Below are 26921 nucleotides of genomic sequence, written 5' to 3'. Positions count from 1 at the left end.
TCGCCATCAGGTCCCAGGGCGGGTTACAGAAATTTAAAATACAGCTTATAAGATATCTTGGGCTGCTAGGGAGGGTAAAGGTCAAGAGCTGTTTGACCATCCTTATTTTGTTCCTTTATTGTACTTTGCTGCTCAGCTTTCTTCAACAGATCCACCAACAAGTTAATTGTGCTGAGATCCAGGAAAATTGATACTGCAGAGAGAGAACGAGTATTTTTGATGCCCTTATGACTATTCCTTTCTATTTATAGACCAGGCAAGGCTTGGGCATTATTCCAATAAACACATGTGCTTGTTGGTGAGATCTTTTCATAACCATACCTTTTAAAAATTGCAACTGGGAGCAGATGCTGTTTTCCTAAACAGTTTACAGGCTGGAGTGAATGAGTTAGGTTAGTGCGGAGAAACTTGGGCTGCCTTCTCAGTTGGAAGAATGTCCAAGGAAACATTTGTATTCACCTCTTCCACACTTCGTTCCCTGCGTCTGCAACGAGAAATGCTGGAGTGGGAAGACAGGCGGAGGGCTGCGTCTCACCAGTGTATAAGTCGGAGGTACCAGCCGGGTGCCAGGAGCCTCTTTTCTCTCCCCAAGCCCACCCGACGCCCTCAGTATTGCCGGGATCCTGCTGTTCACAATGCCCTGTACACAGGAGACTTGCCAAGAGTCCGGAGCATCTTTAAGGATGAAACTACCGCCAACTTGATTGTGGAGACCCTCAATGAGGAGCTGGTGTGGTCGGCTGAAATGGGTAAGGAGGGTCACCCATAGAGGAAAGATCATTTGGATAGGTTACTTGCCTTTTACATTTTAGCTCAGTTCCGTGTGAGTGGGTGACTTTTCAAGGTTTAGGATTATGGAAGGAAGCCTTGGAGCACAGGAATTCTGGTCCCACTGGGGAAAGGTTCAGTAGCTACAGATGGTGTAGGATAAGTGTTCAGGATTTATTTTTAGCTTAGAAGAAAAAAAGACAGCTAAGAAAGGAATATGATAGAGGCCTGCAAAACAAATAGTCTGGTTACCCTCACTGTGCTGCAAATGTTTTAAATGTTCTTCAAACGCCCAATAAAATTTAAAACCAGGAAAAGTGAATAGTCAGCCATTTATTATTTTTCTCAAAACACAAAACCATGGTCACTTGAGTAAAATTGGAGTCCTCTGCCACTTTGCTGCTATTGCAGCATAGGTATTTTGAATTTTATTTTATTTATTTAATACATTTACATCTCGCCTCTCTTTTCATGATAAAATCCCAAGGCGGCTTACGTATGGTTCTCAGGCAGTCTCCCATCCAGGCACTGACCAGACCTGGCCCTCAGGGAGTTAGCTTTATGTGCCTTCAGACCATAGCCTGGTAACTGGTAACAATGTAGGCAGAAGATGCTGTTTTCTCACTTCTGTAAACCTTTATCTCATGAGCCTTTTAGAGCAGTAGCTTTCAACCTCCTCACACCTCAGGCCCATGTTTATTCCCAACTTGTAATGCATGGCCCAGTTTTTAATTTTTTCAGCAAGTGTCTATCTTTTTCCTTTCTCTGAAATCTCAAACTAGGGTATTTGTAGTGTAGACATGGCCTAAGAGTAGTTTCTTCTTCTTGGAGAGTCTGGACTTCGTTGAGTGGGATGGAATGGAGTTCCCACAGATTGAGTGGAGAGGAGTCAGGGCAGTTAAACTTCTGTGCATATCCTCTCTCCTTCCTGTTTCTCTATTTTTTTAAAGCAAATGTGATGTCTCAGTCGCTAGTTGGAATGCTTTATGGCAGGGGTGGGGAACCACAGGCCAGGGAGCCAAATGCAGCCCTCCAAGCCTCTCTATTTGGACTCTCCCCACACCAGATCCCTCACTGGCCTTGCTTCAAACCCTCCTTGAGTGTTTTTGCCTGTCTGGGGTCCTTGGACTCTGATCATGCTTCTCACTTGCTTGGATGGAGGATGGAGAGGAGTGTTGCTCAGAAGGGAGAGTGTGGCCCTTGGGCTGAAAAAGGTCCCCCACCACTGCTTTACTATATTTGTAGTCTGCAATTCCTCTGCTATTCTCCCATTTTCTTTTTTCTATTTAAATGTTACAATTTTATGAAATATAAGCCCTTTTTAAAAGTAATTTTTAAAAGCCCAGACTTTATTATCAACCAGTTTTAGGTGGTTTCTAGGCAAACAGCAGTACTGTTTCATGCAATGGCTGCTGTGCCAGACATCGACAGGTCTGGCTTTTAAAAGGGTTAGGCAAATGACTGGAGAAAGAGGGCTCTATGAATGGCCATGGGCCACACAAAAATTAAAACCGAGCTTTCATAAGAGAAGCAGGATGATACCTCTCAGTAGTGGAGGTTGGGGGCTGATAGGAGACTATTAGCTTCTACTATACCCTGACCAGTTATGGATGGTGTGGTGGGCTATGCTCACATGACCTCCTGACAGCTGAGTTGCTGCTGCTTACTGGGAAGATCGGGGGAGTTGGCGGGGAGGTCAGTGCAGGGCAAAGACACCAGTGGAGTCAATCTGACACTCCTGCTAGTTGTGTTCATTATTGAGCTTAACCTCTAGCAGAGGCAGCATGGCACATGCTCTTCCTGACAGCATCATCCCCAAAGCCTAAACGGATTAAGACTCCTACTTTTTCCATCTAAGCTAGAGCCTATGTTTCCTGAACATATGAAAGATCGTGAGTAATCACTCTTTATCTCTTTTTACCTAAGAAGACGGTGTTTGTTGTTATTTGTGTCTGAGGGAAAGGTGGGATGGTTGATTCTCAAAATCCGCTGTTACTAAATACTTCTGCTAAAAAATAGGACTACATACAGTTCCTATTTCATTTTTAAACCAAACAGGTTAGACCTCCCTGTCGCCTCCCCCTCTCCTTCCTGGTAAGCACCAGTGACTCAGCTGTTAGGTCATGTGAGTGTTGCCACCCCACCACAACATCCACTACTGTTTGCGACCTTCCCAGGACATCTGTCTAGCCACCAGGGTTGATTTGTGCTCTGTGGACCTCATCACATCCACTTATTGCAGCTTTCTGTGTCTAGCAGAGGCTTTGAACGGAGATCTCAGAATTTACTAGCCTTCTGGGGGCTGGCAGAGGGATCATTTCAATGCTGAGCTCAGAGGAAGATGGAGCACTGCCTCTCTCTTCTATCAGCCTGCTCACTTGCCTGCATGGAATTCCTAGCGGCTAACAGCTACCAGGCTAGTGTTTAAATTCAAGGCAAGTCTAGCATCAGACGGGCTATTGCTTCTGGAAAGGTCCCAAACAGGGAATGATGGAGAAAGCCATACCATGCTTTTTGTCTGCATCATCAGATTATTATAGAATTCTATGCTTCTAAATATTTTGTCATTCGTTTTTAGGATGTGTTGGCTGTTCACTTATTTGTCTCCATTTTCATCAGCTGCCTGGGAAGCCACAGTGTGGGTGGGCACTGTGTAAAAACAAATACTATCTCTGAACATGGAGGTGTTCCATTTAGCTATCATGGCTGATAATTCTATTTTCAGATCTTGTGGCAGTGAATGCCACAAGTTCATAATGTATTGTGGGAAGCATTTTCTTTGTTTGCCCTCTACCTATTGCAAACTAATTTAGCTAGCTATGACAGTATTATCCTGCCATTCCTACATTCCCGATTCTCCTGCCCAATCTACAACAATTTATTTGATTCTGCAGGGCTGTGGGTGCTGACCCCCCAGAAGAAGCACACTTCTCCATTGCGCATCACAGCAGCCCGGGGCTACGGGGACTGTGTGAAGCATCTACTCCTGCAAGGGGCTGAGGTTGATGCTGTTGTTGGTGGGAAAGCCGCCCTTCATGATAGCTGTGCCAACCACCGTGCAGAGTGCACCCGCCTGCTCCTCAGCTACAGTGCAAACCCCAACCTACTTTCAGGGGATGGGCTGGCCCCACTGCACTTGTGTACCACCCAGGAGTCTTTGCCGTAGGTCTGGGAAGTTGGTGGCGGCGAGGGTGTGTGTTTGTGGCTTGAAGGAAGATTAAAGCAGTAAGGTAGCATCAGAATAACTTGAGAAATAGGAATAAAGTAATTAGCACAATAATAATAATTAGCCTGATTGGTGGACTGGAGAATCCTTCAGTTGCAAGAGTTCCTCTCGCTGATGCTAAATTAAATACTGATTCTATTACTTGAATAAATCATGCAAAACAAGACACTAAACAAATACTACAATTGTACTTGGACAATTCAAGTTCTGAACCAAGAACCGTTGGATTCTGTGACCCATATAAATCAACAGAGTTGTATCTTATTTTGCACAATTTAGTTTATTCTTTTTCCTGCTTTTTTTCTAGTTCTTCAAGTCATGGGGGTGGGGAGTATCTATGGAGAGCAGTGGAGCCCCATCACCTAATACTGGAAGCCTTTCTCTATGCTTCCTGGTTTCTGAGATTGCAGCTGACATTGGCTGTTCACACCATTTCAAGGCCATCATGCAGCCAGATGGGCCAGAAACTTCCCTTTTTAATTTTAATTAAAGCTGAGATGTTCAGAAAGCTGAATTATTCCGGTTGCAGAATCATAGTGCATATGGTTCCTGGTTACAAAAATAACACTGAAGTTGTAGAAGACTGTGTGCACACTCTTGGTTCCACCAATAAAGCACTGCACAAGCTTAATGCCAAAGAATCCTACTGATGTGGTTCTCAACACAAGATATGGGAGTGAGGGGGGTGTCATTCTCTCACTCTCGCTTTGTTTGTGCTGGGCTTTGAGAGTGATCTGAAGCAGCAAGTGTATTGTCCAATGCCTGGTCCAAGGTGAGTGACCCTTCTTGAGTATTCTGACCGCAGGTCCTCGGAGCATACCAGATAGCTCAGGGAAGGGGGTCAGGGATCAGTACAATAAAAAATTGTCAGCTAACAAGCCCTTTCAAAACTTGTGGATTCCTGCTTCAGAAATCCTTTTGGGGTAAGGCATTCCACACGCTCCCTGAGTTCTGGGTGCTGTCTTTTCCTATAGAATAGGCTTCCAAGTATCCAATATGGTAGATATGCTTGTGGAAACCTTTTCCACATGTAGCTTGTACTCACTGGATGGGGTGAATGCATGCAAACATGGTCATTTTCCAGTGACTAATACTGAACACATTAATGCAATATTTTGTTAGCATAAATGTCTTCAGTTTGCATGCTTTATTTTGACCTGAGTTACTAGGGAATGTAGACTGGTTTGTTTGCATGGCTTGATAAAGTGGCAGGAAAAAAGGCACTGGGTAAATGATGGTCAGCGTAGGAGCCTGTAGAGGAAAGTCACTGGAGGCCATGGGGAAAGGGGATGTGTAGCAATGCAGCACACTGGAATGCCACCTGATTAACACAGGAGCAGTTTGCCATCCCTGACCAGCATGTACCTAAATTTATTTCTAAATAAAGTTCTAGAACCAGAAAGGAAGCAAAGGTTAGGCATAAAGAATTGAATTTGGCACCTGTCGCACAATCCCCCAGAGCTACTCATTGTGCCTTCCAGATGTGCCCAGCTGCTCCTGGAGTATGGGGCCCTCATCAACCAGAGCACAAGAGACCGTTGTGCTACCCCATTGCACGTGGCTGCTAAGCATGGCCTAGATGACCACGTGAAGCTCTATCTTTGCTATGGAGCAAACATTGCCCACAGAAACAGAGAGGGAGAGACGGCTCTCAACGCGGCCTGTGCCAGTGCAGACAGGCCCGAGGAGGCTGGCCGTTACTACCGGGTGGTGAAGCGGCTGTTGGAGAGTGGGGCCAATGTCCAGACAGCTGGCCGAAAGAACCACACACCCTTGCACAACGCCTGCAGCAACTGCCACATCCGGATTGTGGAGCTTCTGCTGCAACACGGGGCAGAAGTCAATGTTAGTAACTGTGCTGGCTACACACCTGTGGACTGTGCCCTACAAGCAGTGGAGGATTACCTGGAGGGGGAACCGGACAGGCTTATTGCCACCTTGCTCAACCATGGTGCATCACCTATCAATCCCAAGGTAAGGGATGGCATCTCTTGAAACTGCTGGCTGAATTTTGTATTGGGGAACCTCTTGTACATACAACCTAATAGGAAGAGAAGGCAGGCCTAGCCCTACTATTAAGCAGGATGAGGAGGCTGCCTCAGAGAGTGGATACTGTGGGATAGCAATCAGGTGCTGGAGGACAGAATTATGTGTAGCATATGGTCTGCCTTGTGTCCCTTAAGCTACCTTTCTGCCCTCTGGTATAATGGAGAACACTGTCCCATTGTCAGCATATAAATAAGATTAACCTGCCATTCCAGTTGGCTTCTGTATGTGGAATGTGGGGATGGGGAGCCATTTTGTCCTGTGCCTCAGGTGGCAAAATGGCTTGAGCTGAGCTGAGGGGAGAGAATGTTTGCCAGCCTCGTGCACTCCAGGTGTTTTTGACTACAACAACTCCCATCAGCATGTCTGTAAATAGAAGGAAAGCAACTAGAAGGAGGGAATGGTATAAGACAGCCTTTCCCAACTAGTGGGCCACCAGAAGTTGTTGGACCACAATTCCCATCTTTCCTGACCATTGTCAATGCTGGCTGAGGCTGATGGGAGTTGTGGTCCAGCAACATCTGGTGGCCCACTAGTTGGGAAAGGCTGGTATAAGAGAATTGAGGCTTGGTGGGGCATGTTGAGATGGGAACAACAGCTGCTGGGAGCAGGAGAGGGGCCAGGGACTGTGCAGGAGTCTGATGTTCTACCTCCTGGCTATTGAAAGTTGCATTCCATAATCCATTGCCTGTTTCTGAGATTCCACAAAGGGCTGCCAGCATGTTTCTAAGCAGTTTGCCACAAACATATGTACCAGGTGCCCAGGATTGCAAATACCCCATACTTAATTAAATTATCAACCAAACCAACATTTTACTGACCCCTTCAAATCTTGGTCTCCTTTTAGCTTTTTAGGATTCCTGCTTTCAAGCCTGTATTTGTATCCTTAAGAACTAGAAAGTCTTCCTTTCTCCCCCTCCCTCTATGACAGCTGACAATTTCAGTATGCTGAATTTTCTTCCCTGAAAAAGCTTGTATCTGAAACTTTTCTGCTTTCTTTTTTTCCATTGAACTAAGTTTCTTTCTAAGTAGAGAATATAGTGGCTCTGGCTAAAGACTTCCAAGGGATGTAGCATGGGAGAGTACCCTGATTTTATTAGTGCGCATGATGGATAATTATTTTATATTTTATATACCCTGCTTATTTTTTTTATTAAGCACATTATATTTTTCCCTAAACAAATAAATAACTAAATCTACTTATTATTTTCTTTCCTGTATGATATCTTGTTCTCTCTCACTCTTTCTGCTTGGTGCTTTTGTTTTCAGATGCTAAAGTTTTGTGCCTTGTCACCTCAAGCTATGGAAATTATTCTAAATTCCTATGACCGGATCCTGTCCTGTGATTCTTGGGTGGGATCTGTGCCCCTTGAAATGTGGCAGGTAACTTCCTCCAATCAAATCCAGTTTAAACAAACACACTTCTACAATCAGAAAGCGTGCTATTTTCTCATGGAAGATGGCAGCTGGTGTGTAAAACAATGGAGCATGTTGGGAAGAATGCTAGGCTACAACCCTTGGTCCCTGACATCTAGTTTCTATGTGCAGAGATTTTATTTTGTATAGAAGAAAAACCCAAATGCAGGTGACCTGTATTTGCCATTTGCAAGAACTAGGCTTTGTTCTTCCACCTCTAACTCAGTATTTTCTGCCACCATTTTCTTTTGCTACTTAAGTATTTATCCCTTGATATGTCCCTAAATCCCTTGTTTGGCCATCTGATTATACACGTATAGTGAATGAACCAGGGGAGCAGGAGACCTTACCTCCTGTCTGAGATATTGTACTGCCCTACAAATTTGTAAACATGCAAACACAATTTGGGTTGGTATTTCACAGTACAATCCACTTCCTGTGTAGCTTGGAAGAATTTAGTAACATGTGCCTCTGATTATATGGTGACTGGTGCCAACACCTGCAATCAGGACTGGAGAACTACTTTTTTGCATGTTTGTTGGTGTTCTTACTTTGTTTCCTTCCCATGTTACTACTGCTTCTACAGAGAATAACTGAGAAAATTATATTTCACTCATTATTCATCCTAGAATTCTATGTCAAATTTATTTTTAGTAATTCCAAAGTATTTTTATTAATTTCAAAGTATTTTTATTCGTCTGTGTCATATGATGAAGAAAGCCTTTTGTGTTTCAAACTGGAGGTTATATTCTAGTTCTATTTTGCGTGTATTAACAGTTGAATCAAACTGCAGCTTTGATGTAAAATTAGACTGATTACAATATGTTGCTACTTAAGCAATGAATCTAGCGGTTTGAAAAAAACAAACTTGGCCTGCCCAATATGCATGTGTTCAGCCTGCTGTGCTTAAACCATTCCACTTAAGGAAGGGTGGGCATGGTCAATTAAAAACATTGAGCACACGTAGAAATTTGCTAGAATATATTTCACATCCCACTGTTTTATCTTGTGCAAACTGAGACACTTTTCATATCCACTGGAGACTATTCTGCAGAATAGTCAGTGCTGTTATTCTAGTTATTTTTTTAATTTAAGTGTAAATTATGCACAGTGTTGCTATACTTCACATATTCACAGAAATAGAAGCAAAAGAAAATAATTTACCATAGGAAACTTCACTAAAATTGCAAAGTAAATCAAACATATTTAAAGTGACTATCTGAACTATATCAACTGTCTTAATATTGTTGTTTCCTCCCTGCTAAAACAAGATCAGCACAGCACATGTCTTGTTTCTGTTATTTGGGCTGACTGCAGGTGCTGTCACCACTCACTATATGCTCAGAGGCACGTTACCAAATTCGTCCAAGCTACACAGGAAGTAGATGGCAAGCCCAACCCAAATTCTGTTTGCATTTCCTGTATAATGCTAGGTCACTCTTGGCACTAAAATACAATGTGCAATACTAGTCAACCTGGTCTGGCATGATGGTCATGGATATGAGCTATGAAGTCCATGGTTCAAATCTTAGCTCACCCAAGAATTCAGTGTGGTGGCCTGTGGCAAGCTGTTGTCTCTAAGCAAAATGGGGCTATCTGTCCCATTCTGGTGAAAAATTCTTGCACCATTCAATGAACTTGGCTAGCTCTCATTGAATTGTATCCAACTAAGTTTGACTAAGGAAAGACCAAGTGAAATTAATGGACCTAAGTTAGTCATGTCCATTAATTTCAATTGTCTGCTAATATTGGATGCAACCCATTATGTTGTTTGAAAGTTCATGGGATGGGGAACATTCCTACCCATAGACAACTAGCATGTTAGGGAGAAAGGTAGGCTAGACCACTTTCTCCCTAGTGTGGTGGTTCTCTGTGGAGGGTTTTGTTTTAATAAGATGGAGGAGCTTTCCATGTCCTGTGCCCTTGCCTGCAATCTGGTGCAGCCTCAGCAAGAACTAGGCTATAGATTGCAGGGGTTTAGTGAAGGTTAGTTTGACATAGGATGCTTATAGACCTTGGAATTCAGAATGGAAGATCTAAAATGACAAACTATTTTGGCTGCTTGAGCCAAGACAGGTGAGACCTCCTGGGATATCAGAGCAGTTAACCTACGACATTCTGAGGGGCTATGACTCCTCTACCAGCCCGCACCCCAATGTGATGTCAGAACAGATCAGCGAATGGCATACAGAGAGGGAGGGCAAGCAGAAGTCAAATAGCAGTGGAAACTTGCAAAAATAAGAGAGAAGAGTGCACGGCTGTCAGAGAGGGCTGACATTTCTTGCCTGTCCTGGTGGACTGATAGATGTGTTACTGGGCTAGTATTATTGTCACCTTACAGGCTATCTAGTAAGAATGTGTGAAATGTTCTGAACCCTTAGGAAAAGTGCTACATAGATACTAAGCATATTTTTTTATAATTCCAGAATGTAATAACTCCAGAATTTGGAAAGGGTTATGGGATTCTATTTTATCTTCTATAATTATACTGTATACTATAGCATAATGTGATTTTACACTATAGTTCATGCACATGTTTCTAAATGGAAGAAGCCTAGAATTATAACTCCAGACATTCGCATAGAGATTATGGTCCTCCACTGTTGAAGGGGAAGGCTGCTTCGTGGGAAGCTATGATGTTCACATTTGTATGAGATGCCTGTCTGACTGCATCTGCTACTACAGGGATGGGGAAAACCGTGGCCTTCCAGATGTGGCTGGAATTCAATTCCCATCAGACTCAACCAACATAGTCAATGCTCAGGAATGATGGGACCTGTAGTCCAGTGACATCTGGAGGGCTATAGGTTTGTCACCACTGTGCCACTAGGTTTTTGCACAAAGTGTGGTGGGGTTTGTGTGCGAAGCCTCACTTTACTTTTCTTTCCATCTTGACAGGAGCACCAGATGTTCTATGATTCAGCCCTTTGCCTGGTGAATCAGCCACGCCCACTGCAACATCTAGCCCGCTGTGCTGTCCGGAAACAACTGGGGGCGCAATGCCATCAGGGCATTTCCCAGCTGAAATTGCCATCTTCTCTGCAAGACTACCTGTATCTCCCGTTGGAGGGCTATCTCAAATGATGAAGAATATATACAATAGCCTAAAGAAGAGAAAAATAAAAAATTCAGAATGTTTATTTTTCTACTTGGTGAAGTATAAAAATGGACTGGGAATGTTAGACTGGGCAGCCATACACTCTCATATCTTGAACTGAATTTAGTCAGGGATCATCCTAGAATCTAGGGCCTACATGAGCACTTGGGTACCCACCACTTTCAAGCTAATTCATTCTAACTAGATTTTAACAGATTTATGTTTAGATTTGGAATTGACTTACAATGGCCCCAAGGTATACCCCTAAGCCCCCTCACCATATAATTTTTGTCTACGTACCTACCCCATAATGTATGCTATCCCATAATGTATGCTGTCAGTATTAAACAGATTGTTTCCTTCAGTTAGTTCATGTCTGGTTTTATTTGTTTTCTCTTATTGGAATGTTAGTCAAAGGTGTCCCTTTGAATCTAGCAATGTAACAAACTCTTTTGCTGTAATGTTCCAGCTTCTGCCCACAATGCCATATTATATTAATAATAACCTGCCTTTCTTTTTCTCTCACTCAATCTCTCTTTTGTTACCTGCTGTTTTTATACTAAAATATACTAAAAGCAGCTATCACAGGAACATTTTTAAACAATCACATTACAATAGTTAAAAAACAATAAAAATAGCAGTGGTAAAGAACCCATTTCAAAAGACACGGCTCCAAAACATCTGGTGAAAGTGTTTTTAAACTGCTCACTGAAGGCAAGCAGCGGTGGGACCAGGTGCCCTTCCTTGGGCAAAGTGTTCTATTGAATGCAGTGAAAAGGAGTAGTATTGCTTGGGCTTCATCAGTTTACAAAGGGCACCTCGTTCCAGAATGATCTGAAGATGACCTTGCTGAGGGGCATCATGCAGCTGTTACAGAGTAAGGGGGCAGGCAAAATGGGGCCCTGTAGATCCCAGAGAATGCAGTAATTTTCGAACTACTGCCTTAATATCCCATGCAAGTAAAGATTCTACAACAAAAGCTCTTACCATATATGGAGTGAGAAATGCCAGACGTCCAAGCTGGATTTAGAAAGGGAGGAAGCACCAGAGATCATACCGCAAACATACAATGGATAATGGAACGGACCAAGGAATTTCAGAAGAAAATCACCCTGTGCTTCATAGATTACAGCAAAGCCTTTGACTGTGTAGATCATGAAAAACTATGGAATGCTTTAAAAGAAATGGGGAATGCCACAGCATCTGATTGTCCTGATGAGCAACCTATACTCTGCACAAGAGGCTACTGTAAGGACAGAATATGGAGAAACGAATTGGTTCCCAATAGAAAAGGATGTGAGACAGAGGTGTATTTTATCACCCTATTTGTTTAATCTGTATGCAGAACATATCATATGGAAAGCAGGATTAGACCAAGATGAAGGAGGTGTGAAAATTGGAGGGAGAAATACCAATAATTTAAGATACGCAGATGATACCATACTACTAGCAGAAACCAGTAATGATTTGAAATGAATGCTGATGAAAGTTAAAGAGGAAAGCACAAAAGCAGGACTACAGTTGAACGTCAAGAAGACTAAAGTAATGACAACAGAAGATTTATGTAACTTTAAAGTTGACAATGAGGACATTGAACTTGTCAAGGATTATCAATACCTCGGCACAGTCATTAACGCAAATGGAGACAATTATCAAGAAATCAGAAGAAGGCTAGGACTGGGGAGGGCTGCTATGAGAGAATTAGAAAAAGTCCTCAAATGCAAAGATGCATCACTGAACACCAAAGTCAGGATCATTCAGACCATGGTATTCCTGATCTCTGTATGGATGTGAAAGTTGGACAGTGAAAAAGGCAGATAAGAGAAAAATCAACTCATTTGAAATGTGGTGTTGGAGGAGAGCTTTGCGCATATCATGGACCACGAAAAAGACAAATAATTGGGTGTTAGAACAAATTAAACCAGAACTTTCACTAGAAGCTAAAATGATGAAACTGAGGTTATCGTACTTTAGACACATAATCAGAAGACATGATTCACTAGAAAAGACCATAACGCTGGGAAAAACAGAAGGGAATAGAAAAAGAGGAAGGCCAAACAAGAGATGGATTGATTGCATAAAGGAAGCCACAGATCTGAACTTACAAGATCTGAACAGGGTGGCTCGTGACAGATGCTCTTGGAGGTCACTGATTCATAGGGTCGCCATAAGTCGTAATCATCTTGAAGGCACATAACAACAGACCACCATGGCATAACTAGTAAAGGTTTGTCACTCTACCCCATGGCAATCTTCTGGAAGCGGCCATCGGGAAAGAAATGGAACCACAGCAACATGGTCCCCCCGCAGATAGTAATTCCAGAAGAACACTATGCTTATGATATCAAAAACTGCCAAGAAGTTCAGGAGAATGAAAGTTGAAATCCCTCTGTCTCTGTCTAGGCATAGGTCATCCGTCAGGGCAACCAAAGGTGTTTCGGTACCAAACTGAGGCCAGAAACCACATTGAAATGCATCTCTAGACAACTGCTGCCATTAAAAGTATTTGGTGTTCCAGCAACATCTCCTGAATCTGGCGGACTATCATCAAAAAGGGGGTATTGATTTGCATATGTTAATTTATATGTATATATGCCAATTTAGAAACAGTTACTCTAATTTAAATAGATACAATATATCTTGCATAGCTACGCTGCTTGTGGGCCAGATTGCAAAAGGCCTTTCTCCACTCAGAATAGCTCCACTGAATAAGTGTATGAGAATGCAGTGGTGGTGAGAAGTATGCTTGCTTTAGTCATCTACTCCAGACTAGCCAATGAAACGAGCTCTTGCTTGTGCGCAGCTGAATTCAGACTGAGTTTTTTCCTGTCAGTATCAACTTAAGACTTGGGGGAGGGCAATTTTTGTGTCTGGAGTGAGTACTAGAGGGTTTCTTGGCACACTTTTAAAAGTCTTTCTAAGAACATAAAATATAAAAGAAGATTAACAATCATTGCTGGAATAGACAAAAACAAGATTATAGCCAACAAACGAATACAGGATACACTGTTTTGAGCCTTGATAAGAGAACACTGAGGGGGAAATATGATAGTACTCTTCAAGTACTCAAAAGGTTGTCACACAGCAGAGGGCCAGGATCTCTTCTCAGTCATCCCAGAGTGCAGGACAGGGAATAATGGGCTCAAGTTACAGGAAGCCAGATTTTGACTGAACATTAATCTTAGGGCCAGATTAATGCTGTGCCAGTGCTGCTATTAGGATTTCCAAGCCCAAAATATGTGAGTCTAGTTTAACATTCATGCATGCATGAGAGAAAACAGTTAGGCTACCTAGCTATTTTATCTATTAAGTGTAAACTTGCAAGATAAATTAACACTGGGGAGATAATGATTTTACAATAAAAAGGGCAGAAAAATAAGGCTTTAAAAAGTGAATTGGTTTATAGAATGTTTACTTTATAGACACATTGGTCTATTTGAATAAATACTATTAACAAAATAATACCTTCAGAACTGATGAAAACATTCCAAAATAGTAGTTTATAGGACTCTTCTTGAGGCAGGATGCTATTTCAAAACAAAACAAGAGGAAGCAACTTGGGAGCATGGTAGAAAAGCCCCACTGTATAATTTCAGAAATGTAGAAAATGTAATGTGATGAAGTGATGGCCACCAACATGGACAGCTTTAAAAGATAATTAGACAAATTTATGGAGGATAAAACTATTGATGGCTATTACTAACCCTGATGGCTATGTTCTGCCTATTTCAGTATGCTTCTGAATACCAGTTGCTCGAAACCACAGGAGGGGAGAGTGCCCTTGCACTCCGGTCCTGCTTGTGGGCTTCCCATAGGCAGCTGGTTGTTGGCCACTGTGAGAACAGGAGGCTGGACTGGACTGATCCAGCAGGCTCTTCTTATGCTTTTAGAATTAAAATAAGAAAAGTTTATTTCATGACTCGAGATACCGAACGGGATCACGGCATTTGTGTTGGGGCTGGGGGCTGTTACAACTAGGTACTGGACCCCAACAAACAATGCTTAGGCCTTGAATGTGTATCCATTACAGGCATTATGTGTGGAAAACGCCATTTTTTTAGTTCTTAAAACATTTCAAAACTGACCGGCCAATACTAATAAAGTCCCTTTGTTATCCCGTGTGTACATGCAAACGGGAGCGAGGGCGGAACTGTGTTCGGGAAATAGTGGCTCGAAACAGCCCTTCAGTATAAATAATTGTCAATACTGCAAACAACATCCTAAATTTCTCCGATGTTGTCTATGGGCACTACTCCAGCGGAAGGGGAAAAAAATAGTATAAAAAACCCGGAAGTTCACAACCTGCACGAATCAACTTAACCTATTTGGTTGTTCCGTGAGAAAAGGAGGCGGTGGTTGTTGGTTGGGTTTTTTTTCCTGGGGAAACCAAATGCACGTTCTTCCTAATGGTCCCTCACGCTATTGGTGGAAAGTAAATAAATACACTACAAAAATAATAAAAAAGATTTTTATACAGTATACGCAAGAGGGGTAACGTTGACGCGTAGCTTTAACGTCATCGACCTCTTCTAAACCGCTACCATGGCAACCAGTCCTCCACACGACAATCTCGCGCGCCTCGAAGTGACGTCTGCAGCGGGCGTTAGTGACGTAACTTTCTCCTCCGGGAAAGAGGGGGAAGAAAGACTTTGAGAAAGGTGAGTGACAGGTTCCTGCGCGCCCCCTCGCCTCCCTCGAAGCTTCAGTGCCTTTCCTTCAACACCTTAAAACATTCCCTTCCGCTGCTTCTGTTGTAAGGCCCCCGTGCCGCTCCCGGTTGTGAGCCCTCCCTCCGCCGCCGTGCCCGTTTATGAAACCGCCTCTCCTTCAGCGCCTCCCCACCCTTTTATTCGGTTTCCTCTCCACTAAATATAGCGCTTTTAACTCCTTCCTGGCTTCCTTTCGACAAAAGTTCCCCTGCCCTTGTACCGTTTTTATTTACTTGTTATTGACCCTGCCCGATTTGTGTTACCTGTAACCTTTTTGCACTGGTGAGGCTCCATCCGATGCTGCCGCCTACCCCAGCCCAGAGACCGTTGCTCTGCTATAGGGTTGCTTTTTTAAAAAAAACATAAAATTAAGCAAAGCTAGTGGAGACCCTAAGAGGGAGTAAGGGATCAGAGGAGGAACATCTCGGTGCAAGGAAGGGCAGCGGCAATGCTTATACAAGTGAATCACGGGGAGGTACATCTCACTGAAATTGGGTCCAGAAAAGAAGTGATGAGCAGAGCAGACAGGCAAGATAAGGGGATGGGAGTTGAAGGCAGGTTTATGGAATTGCCCTGAGAATGGACAGGACAGGGAGAAACACAGACCCAACAAAAGGCAGCTTCAGGAACTTGGCCAACATGAACAAGGAAGCTCTGAACTAGTCTTCTAGTGCACACTTCCTCTTTGAAAGAGATGGAGGGAAGTTGAGGCCAAGAAGGACATGGAAGTCGTCGGTAGATTGGGGTTGGGGAATAAATTCTATCAAATAGGTAGACTACATGTGGTCTAACTAAGTGCTGATATTGTTCCAAGATGTTGATTCCTTGCTGCCTCCCTTGTTAATGGACAATCACGTGCTTTTTTGTTTATTTTATTTATTTTATTTCATTTATATACCGCCCTAAGCCTGACGGCTCTCTGGCCGGTGTACATAAGAGATAAAAACAGCACAATATATAACTACAATAAATATAATAAAGTCAAAAAACCAAAAACAAACAAATAACAACAAAAAGCAAACAGCATCATAATACAACACTAAAAAGTACAGTTAAAATACACTTTAAAAACAGATTAAAATACACTTTAAAATGCCTGGGAGAATAAAAAGGTTTTCACCTGACGCCGAAAGGATAGCAGCGTCGGCGCCAGGCGCACCTCATCAGGAAGACTGTTCCACAATTCGGGGGCCACCACCGAAAAGGCCCTAGATCTAGTCACCACCCTCCGAGCTTCTCGATGAGATGGCACTCGGAGGAGGGCCTTAGATGTTGAACGCAGTGTACGGGTAGGTTCATATTGGGAGAGGCGTTCCACCAGGTATTGCGGTCCCATGCCGTGTAAGGCTTTATAGGTCAAAAACAGCACTTTGAATTTAGCCCGGAAACAAATAGGGAGCCAGTGCAGACGAGCCAGAACAGGTGTTATATGAGCGGACCTTCTGGTCCGCGTCAACAGTCTGGCCGCTGCATTCTGGACTAGCTGTAGTTTCCGAATTATCTTCAAGGGCAGCCCAACGTAGAGCGCATTGCAGTAGTCCAATCTAGAAGTTACCAGAGCATGAACAACAGAGGTGAGGTCATCACCGTCCAGATAGGGACGTAGCTGGGCTACCAAACGAAGATGGTAGAAAGCATTCCGTGCCACCGAGGCCACCTGGGCCTCCAGTGACAAGGAAGGATCGAAAAGAACTCCCAAGCTACGAACCTGTTCCTTCAAGGGGAGTGTAACCCCATCGAGAACAGGATGAACATCCACCATCTGGGCAGGGGAAGCACTCACCAGCATCGTCTCAGTCTTGTCTGGATTGAGCTTCAGTTTGTTCGCTCTCATCCAGTCCATTATCGCGGCCAGGCAACGGTTTAGTATGTTAACAGCCTCACCTGAGGAGGATGAAAAGGAGAAATAGAGTTGCGTGTCATCAGCATACTGATGACAACGCACCCCAAAACTCCTGATGACGGCACCCAGCGGCTTCATGTAGATGTTAAAGAGCATGGGGGACAGTACCGATCCCTGTGGGGCTCCACAATGGAGAGTCCAGGGTGTCGAGTAATGTTCCCCAAGCACTACCCTCTGGTGATGACCCGCCAAGTAGGAGCGGAGCCACTGCCAGGCAGTACCCCCAACTCCCAACTCCATGAGTCTTCCCAGAAGGATACCATGGTCGATGGTATCAAAAGCAGCTGAGAGATCAAGGAGAATCAACAGGGTCACACTCCCCCTGTCCCTCTCCCGACAAAGGTCATCATACAGGGCGACCAAGGCTGTTTCGGTGCCAAAACCGGGCCTAAAACCGGATTGAAATGGATCAAGATAATCAGTGTCATCCAAGAGCCCCTGGAGCTGGCCGGCAACCACCCGCTCCAGCACCTTGCCCAGGAACGGAACATTCGCCACAGGTCTATAGTTGTTCAAATTATCTGGGTCCAAGGAGGCTTTCTTCAGGAGTGGTCTCACTACTGCCTCTTTTAGGCAGTCAGGGACCACTCCCTCTCTCAAAGAGGCATTTATCACCTCCTTGGCCCTGACGGCGGTTCCGGTCCTGCCAGCTTTCACCAGCCAAGAGGGGCAAGGGTCCAGCACAGACGTGGTCGCCCGCACCATTCCAAGGATCTTGTCAACATCCTCAAGCTGCACAGACTGAAATTCATCCAAGAAATAAGGACAAGACCGTGCTCTGGATGCTTCATTAGGTCCAACTGCTATAATAGTGGAGTCTAAGTCCCGGCGAATGCATGCGATCTCATCTTGGAAGTGCCCAGCGAACTCGTCACAGCGGGCTACAGAGGAATCTATAATGTCCCGAGGGCCAGAGTGTAAAAGCCCTCGTACAATTTTAAAGAGCTCCGTTGGGCGGGAAAGTGATGACTTAATGGTGGCAGCAAAATAGCTCTTTTTTGCTGCCCTCACCGCTACTATGTATCGCTTAGAACAGGCACTTACCAAGGCATAATTGCATTCATCGGGAGTTCGCCTCCATCTGCACTCAAGCCTCCTCCTCTCTTGCTTCATCGCTCTCAGCTCCGAGGTATACCATGGAGCTGTATGAGCTCTACATAGGAGGGGGCGCATGGGAGCGATCGTGTCAACTGCCCGGGTCATCTCTGTATTCCACAGTTCGACCAGGGCCTCGACAGCAGCACCAGTCTTGTCAGTCGGAAAATCCCCCAGAGCCCTTTGGAAACCTTCCGGATCCATAAGTCTCCACGGGCGGACCATTTTAATAGGTCCCCCACCCTTGCAGAGGGAAAGGGATGCTGTGAGCTTAAACTTCAGCAGGCGATGATCTGTCCATGACAACGGAATAGATGAAAAACTGCCAACCTCCAGATCACCATCCCCATGTCCAGTGGCGAAGATCAAATCAAGGGTATGTCCCGACACATGCGTCGGGCCAGTAACAAATTGAAACAGCCCCATGGTTGTCATGGAGGCCATGAAGTCCTGAGCTGCCCCAGATAAAGCAGTCTCGGCATGGACGTTGAAGTCCCCCAGTACCAATAGTCTAGGGGACCGTAACAATACCCCCGAGACTACTTCTGTCAGCTCAGTTAGGGAATTTGTTGAGCAGCAGGGCGGGCGGTACACCAACAAAATTCCCAGTCTGTCTCTCTGGCCCAGCACAAGGTGGAGACACTCCAAGCCAGTCGTCACCTGGACAGGGTGCCTGGTGAGTGAGAAAGAACTCCTATAGATCACAGCAACCCCACCTCCCCGTCCTTCGGTTCTACCATGATGCTGAACCATATACCCAGGTGGGCAGAGCTGGGAAAGAGCAACTCCTCCCTGATCTCCCACCCAGGTCTCGGTTATACACGCCAGGTCAGCAGCCTCCTCCGCAATTAAATCATGAACAAGGGAGATCTTATGATGTACCGACCTGGCGTTCAACAACAGCACATGGAGATCCGAAGGCCGACTGATAGAACAACCAGCAATCCCGGGGATGTGAGGAGAACCGGAACAAGTCACAGACACTATTTGTCTGGGGCGAGTTCCCCTTACCTGGCACGTTCTCCTCACAACACCATACCTCCCATTACCCGTCACTACGCTAATTGGGCCCCCCAAAAGTCTCCCCGGTTGATGTATAATACTCTCTCCCAGGCACATATTAAATAAAAAAGAAATCACATATACATACACACCTGTTCAGGGTGGCTACCTCCTAGCAGGTCACCAAAGTTGCTGGCAGGAGTTTAATTCTTGTTGGTCACATATATTTTTCCAGAACTGGATAGGAAGACTGTCTGAGTCAATCTTAGAAATCCCAACAGTATATAGGTGGATAGGGCTGTCACTTTTCCCCCTGGCCCTGTGCCTTTAACATCAGCTGGACAAGAGTAAATTATAAAGTTTTCCTGGCATGGAGATAGTTAGTGCAAACAGCTTCACTTGCTTCATTTCTGCTTATTGGATTGCTATTAAAGAAACAGGAATGAGGTCAGTAACAAAGCTGGCACAGAGGAAAGGATATCTCACTTTGCTTGCTCCACCAGACTGACATTATAAGACATCACCAATCAAAACTAGAGCTTTGAATTGCACTGAAAGTGTATAGAAAACCAGTACAAAGTCCACAGCAGCAATGTAGCATACTTCTGGCAACTCATCTACCTCAGGCATTTCCATGAAGAAACTCGGTTTTGTTGCAAACTGGTTCTACAAATCGAAACTTCTCTTAACCTGGAGACAATTGTATTATATAATAATAATAATAGGACAGGGAAGCTAACAGGCAAGAGGAAGTGATATGTCTTAGGTTATGCTTTAGTGGTAAAAACAGAGCTGCAGTCTACAAACTTTGACTCCAGATCTCCTGCTACAAATATTGGACCTAACTGCCCCTTGGTAAGTTAAAAACAAATAAACCTGATTCCTGTATACAGGGCCTTAATAGAGAAGTTGTATAAGATACTGGCCATTTGATATCTTCACTCCTGATAAAATGTGCAGAACTGGTCAATGAAGAAAGAGTCGTGAGAAAAGGGATACATTCTACCATGTATGTGGAGCTGTCCTAAATTTTCAAACTTGTGAGATGAAAAGTAGTAGGATTTTAACATTCTCGGTTCTTGAGCAAGGATTCTTAATTTTGTTGATTTAAAAGCCCATTGTACCATTCATTAAGACTTGGGCTGCAATCTAATGTAGACCTACCTGGGAGTAAACCTCTGTTGAACACAATGGGACTTACTTCTGAGTAGACACATATAGTGGTGTAGTCAGTCATAGAGAAACAGACTCACCTATGAGACTCAACAGGCTGACACAGGCTGGTATATTTTAGCGATGCAGAAATGTATTCACCAGGTTAAAGTGGGCAGTGGCCAAGCTTATCCACTGATTTCTTAATGGTTTGGTTATCTTTCCTGGAATATTCTGAGGTTCTCAATATGGTTTCTCCTAGGCCCAGTAAATGTTACTTGATGTGTGATCATTACTTTGACATGTCTTTGATCTGGACTTTTGTGTTAAGTTTGTCTTTGGGATTTTTTCTCCAATGAGGACTTTAAGGAATTTTTTGTTTCTTTATTTTTCCTTTGTGAATTAATCCACCCTTTTAATTTATATTATGTTGATTATTAATTCTTGCTTGGCGGAGAGTGCAACCAAGAGTCTTGTGGCACCTTAAAGACTTAACACATTTATTATGGGATAAGCTTTTGGGCTACAATAAATGTAAGTCTTAAGGTGCCACAAAACTTCTTATTGTGTTTGGTTGCAACAGACTCACACACCTACCCCTCTGGAAACTGTACCCCAAAATAGTCAGGCACAGCTTCCTCCACTGCTTTTGGCAAATTCCACTCCTACTGCATAATATGATTAGATGCCACTGGGACTGCAGCCAGGCTTCTACAAGTGCACCCTTAACTGTAGCTTTATTAACTCCTTGCTCTAGACTGGAGTTGTTAATTGGGTTCTCTGCTTCAGAATTCAGCCATTAAAAAGTTATTACAAGATGCCTCATCAAATTATTAGCTATTTGCATATATAGCTCTCCCATAATTTCTAAGCTCTTATCTGCAGTAATGACAGAGAACCTTAAAAACATTTGTAAATAAATGTTTTCAGAAATCTGATGATGCACTTGAACGATAACCACTCCGTTTTCTACATCTTTCACTTTTTTATTATCAGTCAGTCTATGTAAAGATTTTAAAACATTTGTACATTGTCTTGTTATTCTTGCAACACCCTTATGAGTTTGGTAATTGTCATTCCCATTTTACTGTTGGAGAACTGGCACTGAGATAGCAAATTGCCCAAGGCTCTTGAGTTCATGCCTGAGCTGGGGTCTAAATCACACAGGACTAAAATGAGAACTATTCATTGGACCCCTCTGACTCTACTTCCCATTGTTTTAACTTTCAGGGAAAACAGGAAACCCGAAAACATCAGGTGTCCCTGTCTTAGGTAAAAACAGCTATCTCAACTCTTTTCCTCATGATTTAACTGCAGTGAAAAGTGGGACTGAAATCTTAATCTGATGTCATCTGAATTTACCTCTGCTCTCAGGTTCAGAGCTGAGGTTCCGTCTTTGTTTCTTCCACTTTTACCTAAAGCCAAGAGATGGAGCCCCCTGAAGTGACCATCATTGAAGGTGTAGGGGATGAGGTCACTGTTGTGGCTGGTGTAGTGGTCCTTATCATGGCCCTGGTCCTGGCCTGGCTTTCCACGTATGTTGCGGATGGCAGCAACCATCTTCTCGGCAATGTTGTGGCTACTGGAGATTCATCAGTGATCCATCTGAGCCCCATTGAACGCTATGTGGGAAACTCAGTGTCAGAACAGTCGGAGCCCCAAAGTGCCACAGAAGGAGCCGAAGAGAAGGCAGAAGAGGGTCCTGCATCAGATGCAGGCCCTGCAGTTGAGCAAGGAGATAGCAGCAGTAGTTCAGATGCTACCTTAGACCATCTGTTGGACATTCAGGGCCTGCCCCAAAGGACCTTTTCTGTTGCTGCTGGTTCCCAGGAGAACCGGAATGTTCCACAAACAGCACCTGTCATGGTGGAGAATGAGGCAAACCCAGGGTTTATCAAAGTGCGCCTCAAATTCCTTAATGACACAGAAGAGGTGGCCATTGTGAAGCCCGAGGACACCATTGGCATCCTCAAGAGGTGAGTGTTGTTGAATATGAACACAAGCTTGAGTCCAAAGACTTGCATCCACACATTCACAATACGTAATATACAACCTTGTTTTTGCAGTTACAGCAAATAAAGTTATTTGTTTGATAAGTCATTAATAATACTGAATTATCAATACAAGATAAAAGCCAAAAGCAATACTTGTACAGGTACATCACATATGCCTATGTTCAAACCATGATAAAAAACAAGGTTTGATAAACAGGATGCAAGATGTCAAAATCTATAGGCATTGACCATTAAAATAATCTACCCCATGTGCAGAAAAAGGCCTTTAGCACAACTTTTGTACTGTGGAAATGTATCAAATAAATTTGCAGTTGCATATAGTATTTCTGAATGCAATCAATATTGAGCATTTATAGAGCACTTTAGAATATGTAAAGCACTTCATGTACATTATCACAGTAATCTTTATAAGAACCCTAAAGCATAGGTCATATTATAGATGGGATAGCTTAGGCTGAGAGACTAGTGGCTTTCCAAAGGCCATCAAGTGCATTTTTAGCCCTGGTGAGACTTTACCTAGGGACTTCTGGGCTTGCAATTCACCCTTTCGGACCCTGTGTCAACTCGCCAGCTGCTATTTCTTGCACTTGTACATCTCCATTATATCGAAGCAACCAGCTCATACCTCAGACAGGGGCTGGAACAATCCCAGCACTTCATTGCCTAGGTGCTGATACCCAAAACATGTTAAACAAAACAACAGATTGACCTTGACTCCTGAAAAATTGATGCAGAGAATTTTGAAATATTTATCTAGCCCTGCTCAGACTGATTAGAATACTGCATTAATAACAGGAATAACAGCTGTAAAAATCCCTCACTGCTCTGCATCCCAGCTAATAATGTAATATGCAAGTCACTGTCATACGAATCTCACTTATACTGACACTGCTGTCTTGCCACAAACCCCTGGAACATACACCGATGGAAGAAGAAACTGTTTTGATAGATGTTGTATAATCAGGTATTTGAGATACAAGTTATACTTACATTGTTAATATTTAAGAGATGAGTCTCTATCATCAACTTCAGTCTCACTGTAGTAATAATAGCTCTGTGTGGTATAAGTTTAAAAATGGTGCCTCTGTTCTAGAAAGTTTGTAGTCTGAAAGACACAACACAGTGGGAAAGAGCAATGTATAGGAGCAGGTAAATGTTCTTTAGTATATTTATGGCTGCCTTGGTTTCATTGGGTTGTTTTTGGTCAATTTTCTACAGTATCTGAAATTAGGTTTTAGTTTTACATTTTTTTAAAAAATGCCTGACATAGGCCAGTGAAGGGGCTCCACCCTCTTTCCTTTTGTTGGCTGGAGAGTGGGTGGCTACTGATGGAACCTGCAAGGGGAGCTGCTTCAACTCACCAGGTGATTCTAGCAGGCTAATTGGAGGGTGTCAATTAGTCATTATATGCTGGCATGAGCAGAGCTAGCTGTTGAGCTGTGACCACTCGAGAGGGGCATGAGATGTTGCTCAACAGTCTTTTTTTTAACCTTTTTTGACCATTTGAGGGAAGGATGAGCCAACAATATGGAAGCTGGTGAAGATCAAAGGCAGTTTTGCAGGTGGGCGGGTTGGTGGCAGAAGTTGCACTTATTAATAATTAGTCATTTTTTTTCAAGAGAAACTCAGAGCAACTTACAACATCAAAAATAGGAATAAAACTAAGAAAAATACATAAAAACCAAGAACCCCCCCCCCATCTGACTAACAACAAACAAAATTAAACTCCAAAAGCCTGGGTGAAAACATGAATGCAGGGTCCAAGTTGTTTCATGTGGGGAGAGGCGGTCGTTGAGGTTTTGGGGACCTGAGCTGCATAAGGCTTTGTAGGTCAAAACCAGCAGTTTCAATGTGGCCCAGAAACTAATTGGTAGCCAGTGCAGCTGTGCCAGAATTGGTGTTATATGTTCCAACCATTTTGCCCCAAATCAGCTGTCTAGCCACTGAATCTGCATCAGCTGCGGTTATCTTATTATCCTACAAAGTCATGGGGGGGTGTCTTTATTGCTCTTAAATTGTGAAGAAAGCCCCAAGTTCACGCACAGCAGCGTGAGGCTTTCTAGAACAGGCTCCTGGCCCAGCTGCACTTCTTGAATGTATCCAATGCCCATCATCCTTAAGTTAGTTAGGTTCATTAATTTCAATGGGCCTACTCAGGTCTAGCATTGGATACAGCCCAGATACTCTTCCTGTTTCATGCATCCTACCACATCAGCCTCCACATTCCCTATGACAGCTGTTACTTGTGGGCCTAGCTTTTTACATATGGAGTAGTGAAATACATTGTTGCTTATTTTAAAGCAGCCTCCCCCCAACATGCCTTCCACTCACATCAGCCCCAGCTAGCATAGCTATTTTAAATTAACCCATTAGTATTCTCTCTCTCTCTCTCTGACCTACATGTTTATCTCCTTGTTTCGTTTAACAGCAAATACTTCCCAGGCCAGGAAAGCCAGATGAAGTTTATCTACCAGGGCCAGCTGCTTCAGGACCAGGCACGGACTCTTCGCTCCCTCAACATCCTGGACAATTGCGTAATCCACTGCCATATCTCCCAGACTGCTGCCTCTGCCATGCCTGACCCAGTGGTTGCACCATCGGAAGCTGCGGGTATCACTTTGAGCATGGGCAACTTGATGATTCCCATTTTTGTGGTGATGTTGGCAGTCATCTGGTATTTCCGCATCAACTACCGGCAGTTATTCACAGCCCCTGCCACCATTTCCTTGGTTGGGATGACTGTATGTTTTAGTTTCCTTGTTTTTGGAATGTATGGACGATGAGCAGCAATGGGGAAAGAGGGCACGGACTTAGTAGTCTGTCAAATCTGAATGCTCTATGTTTTGTACTTTCACTCGTTAATACCCTGTGAATAACAGATAAAGCTCTTATCCAGAATTCTATGTTGATACAAGGTTAAAGTCCCACAGACTCTTTGAGTTGAACAATTGTACTTAATTTCTATTTTCTATAGCTACAGCATTTGGATATTTTTGAAGAGGAAAATGAGACAAATATAGAAGAGCAAGGCAACTCGCAAAAGGATTGAATTATCTAAACAATTAGAAGCACCGCTCTGCTGTTTTCAGGGTTCTGTGCCACTAAGAGAAACTTAGCTGCCACATTTTTCTCCATGACTTCTAGGATTTGGCATCCAGTGATGATTATCTTAGAGAACTTTATACTGAAGTGCAGTTCCTGTCCCTTATGCTCTTCAGACTTCTGAGACCCACAACAGAGGAAATGGGCTTTTAGGCTAAGTATTTGCCTGTTTACTTTGCTACTGCTTTGGAAAGCATGGAACCTTGGCACATGCTTCTATCCATTCCACTGCAACCAGTTACTGTACATGGTAATTATGCAACGACCTACTGATCTCTCTCCATGAATACTGCATCATCTAACTCCTTTTACCCTGTGATAGAGTTGTGAACTACTGGAACACTTGCCTTCTCCCCTTCACTTCACCAAGATACGTGCATCTTCAACTGTGTTCTGAAGACACCTGGCCAGACCTTACCTGTATGGATTCCATTTAGATGCTCCCCCTGTACTCTAGGAAAGAAGAGTCCTCTCAAAAAATGGTCATTTTTGCATGTGCGCACTTTGCAAGGATGATGACGCAGAATGTTATTAGTAACCAAGATGCTTGCATGGTACACCTCTTACAGTCTAAAGGCAGAATATCTGTCCTCTTTTTAACCAGGTTGACTTGTTAAAAGTATTAAAACCAAATGTATCTCCTTGAAATTCACTGCAAGTGACTCAAAGGGCTTCAAATAGGGGACAGGCATTACTGGCTGGATTTTTCATCTTCTGTGTGAGAAATGACAATTTAGCATCGAGGAGGACATAAAGACCAGACTGGATAAATGTAATCACCTCACCACATCCCTCTCTGCAAGGTTGTGGGCAACTTTGCTTTGAACTTGTTAAAGTATTTAAAATCCCACAACTTGTTTTTGGAGTTGGGGGAGTTATTAAATTTTAGGCCCCCATGAGTGCCAACGTAAGCTTGAATTGAATAACCAACTTCACATTTCTGATGTAGTTATCAGTGCCAAGTAAATTCACCATTCCTGCTCAAAATTAATCTCTAGCGTTTGTACAGCTAGTTTAGCTTTTAAAATCAAAGCATTCAGAAATGAGGCTTTAAGTTAAACCTGTGCTTGACATCCACTGTGTGAAATGTATCCTAAAAATCCATGTAGATATTATGTGGTTGTCGTCTGTGGAGTTAAAGCAAATTTGCTTTAAGATGAAGGGAAATAAAGCCAGGCATGTAAGTAACTACACCCTCTGGCCTCCTGTGGCAAGTTATGGTAATGTTTGTGAACTTACTTATAAGGGCTGTTGTAGAGATTTTCCATAGCCAAATTTTACTTTTTTGTAGTTTATTATATAGAGCACTGGTAGGTTCACACCACCAAATTTGGAAAGTAGACACAGCGTTATTGCATGATATACACAATCTAAAATGGGTGCCCAACCT

At 43.4% G+C, this 26921-nt stretch overlaps 2 protein-coding genes across 3 annotated transcripts; both read left to right on the top strand.

Annotated features, from left to right (window-relative positions):
* The first annotated feature begins 210 nt into the window (after positions 1–210).
* ASB16 (ankyrin repeat and SOCS box containing 16) lies at positions 211–10917 on the top strand. Its single transcript, XM_061588886.1, has 5 exons — positions 211–749; positions 3663–3930; positions 5476–5968; positions 7310–7423; positions 10355–10917. Exons 1-5 carry the CDS (start codon positions 434–436, stop codon positions 10538–10540), a joined length of 1377 nt encoding a protein of 458 aa, XP_061444870.1. The 5' UTR covers positions 211–433; the 3' UTR covers positions 10541–10917.
* A 3968-nt stretch (positions 10918–14885) lies between these two features.
* Positions 14886–26745, top strand: TMUB2 (transmembrane and ubiquitin like domain containing 2). 2 transcript variants are annotated; one of them, XM_061590059.1, is made up of 3 exons: positions 14886–15211; positions 21645–22390; positions 24858–26745. In XM_061590059.1, exons 2-3 carry the CDS (start codon positions 21843–21845, stop codon positions 25210–25212), a joined length of 903 nt encoding a protein of 300 aa, XP_061446043.1. In that variant the 5' UTR covers positions 14886–15211; positions 21645–21842; the 3' UTR covers positions 25213–26745. The 2 variants fall into 2 exon arrangements, with proteins under 2 accessions (XP_061446043.1, XP_061446044.1); XM_061590060.1 differs by lacking the exon at positions 14886–15211 and adding an exon at positions 19733–20117.
* Positions 26746–26921: the final 176 nt, after the last annotated feature.

Source organism: Rhineura floridana, chromosome 11 (genome assembly GCF_030035675.1).
Source record: "Rhineura floridana isolate rRhiFlo1 chromosome 11, rRhiFlo1.hap2, whole genome shotgun sequence".
In the NCBI taxonomy this organism is placed as follows: Eukaryota; Metazoa; Chordata; class Lepidosauria; order Squamata; family Rhineuridae; genus Rhineura; species Rhineura floridana.
This window is presented reverse-complemented; position numbering and strand designations above follow the sequence as displayed.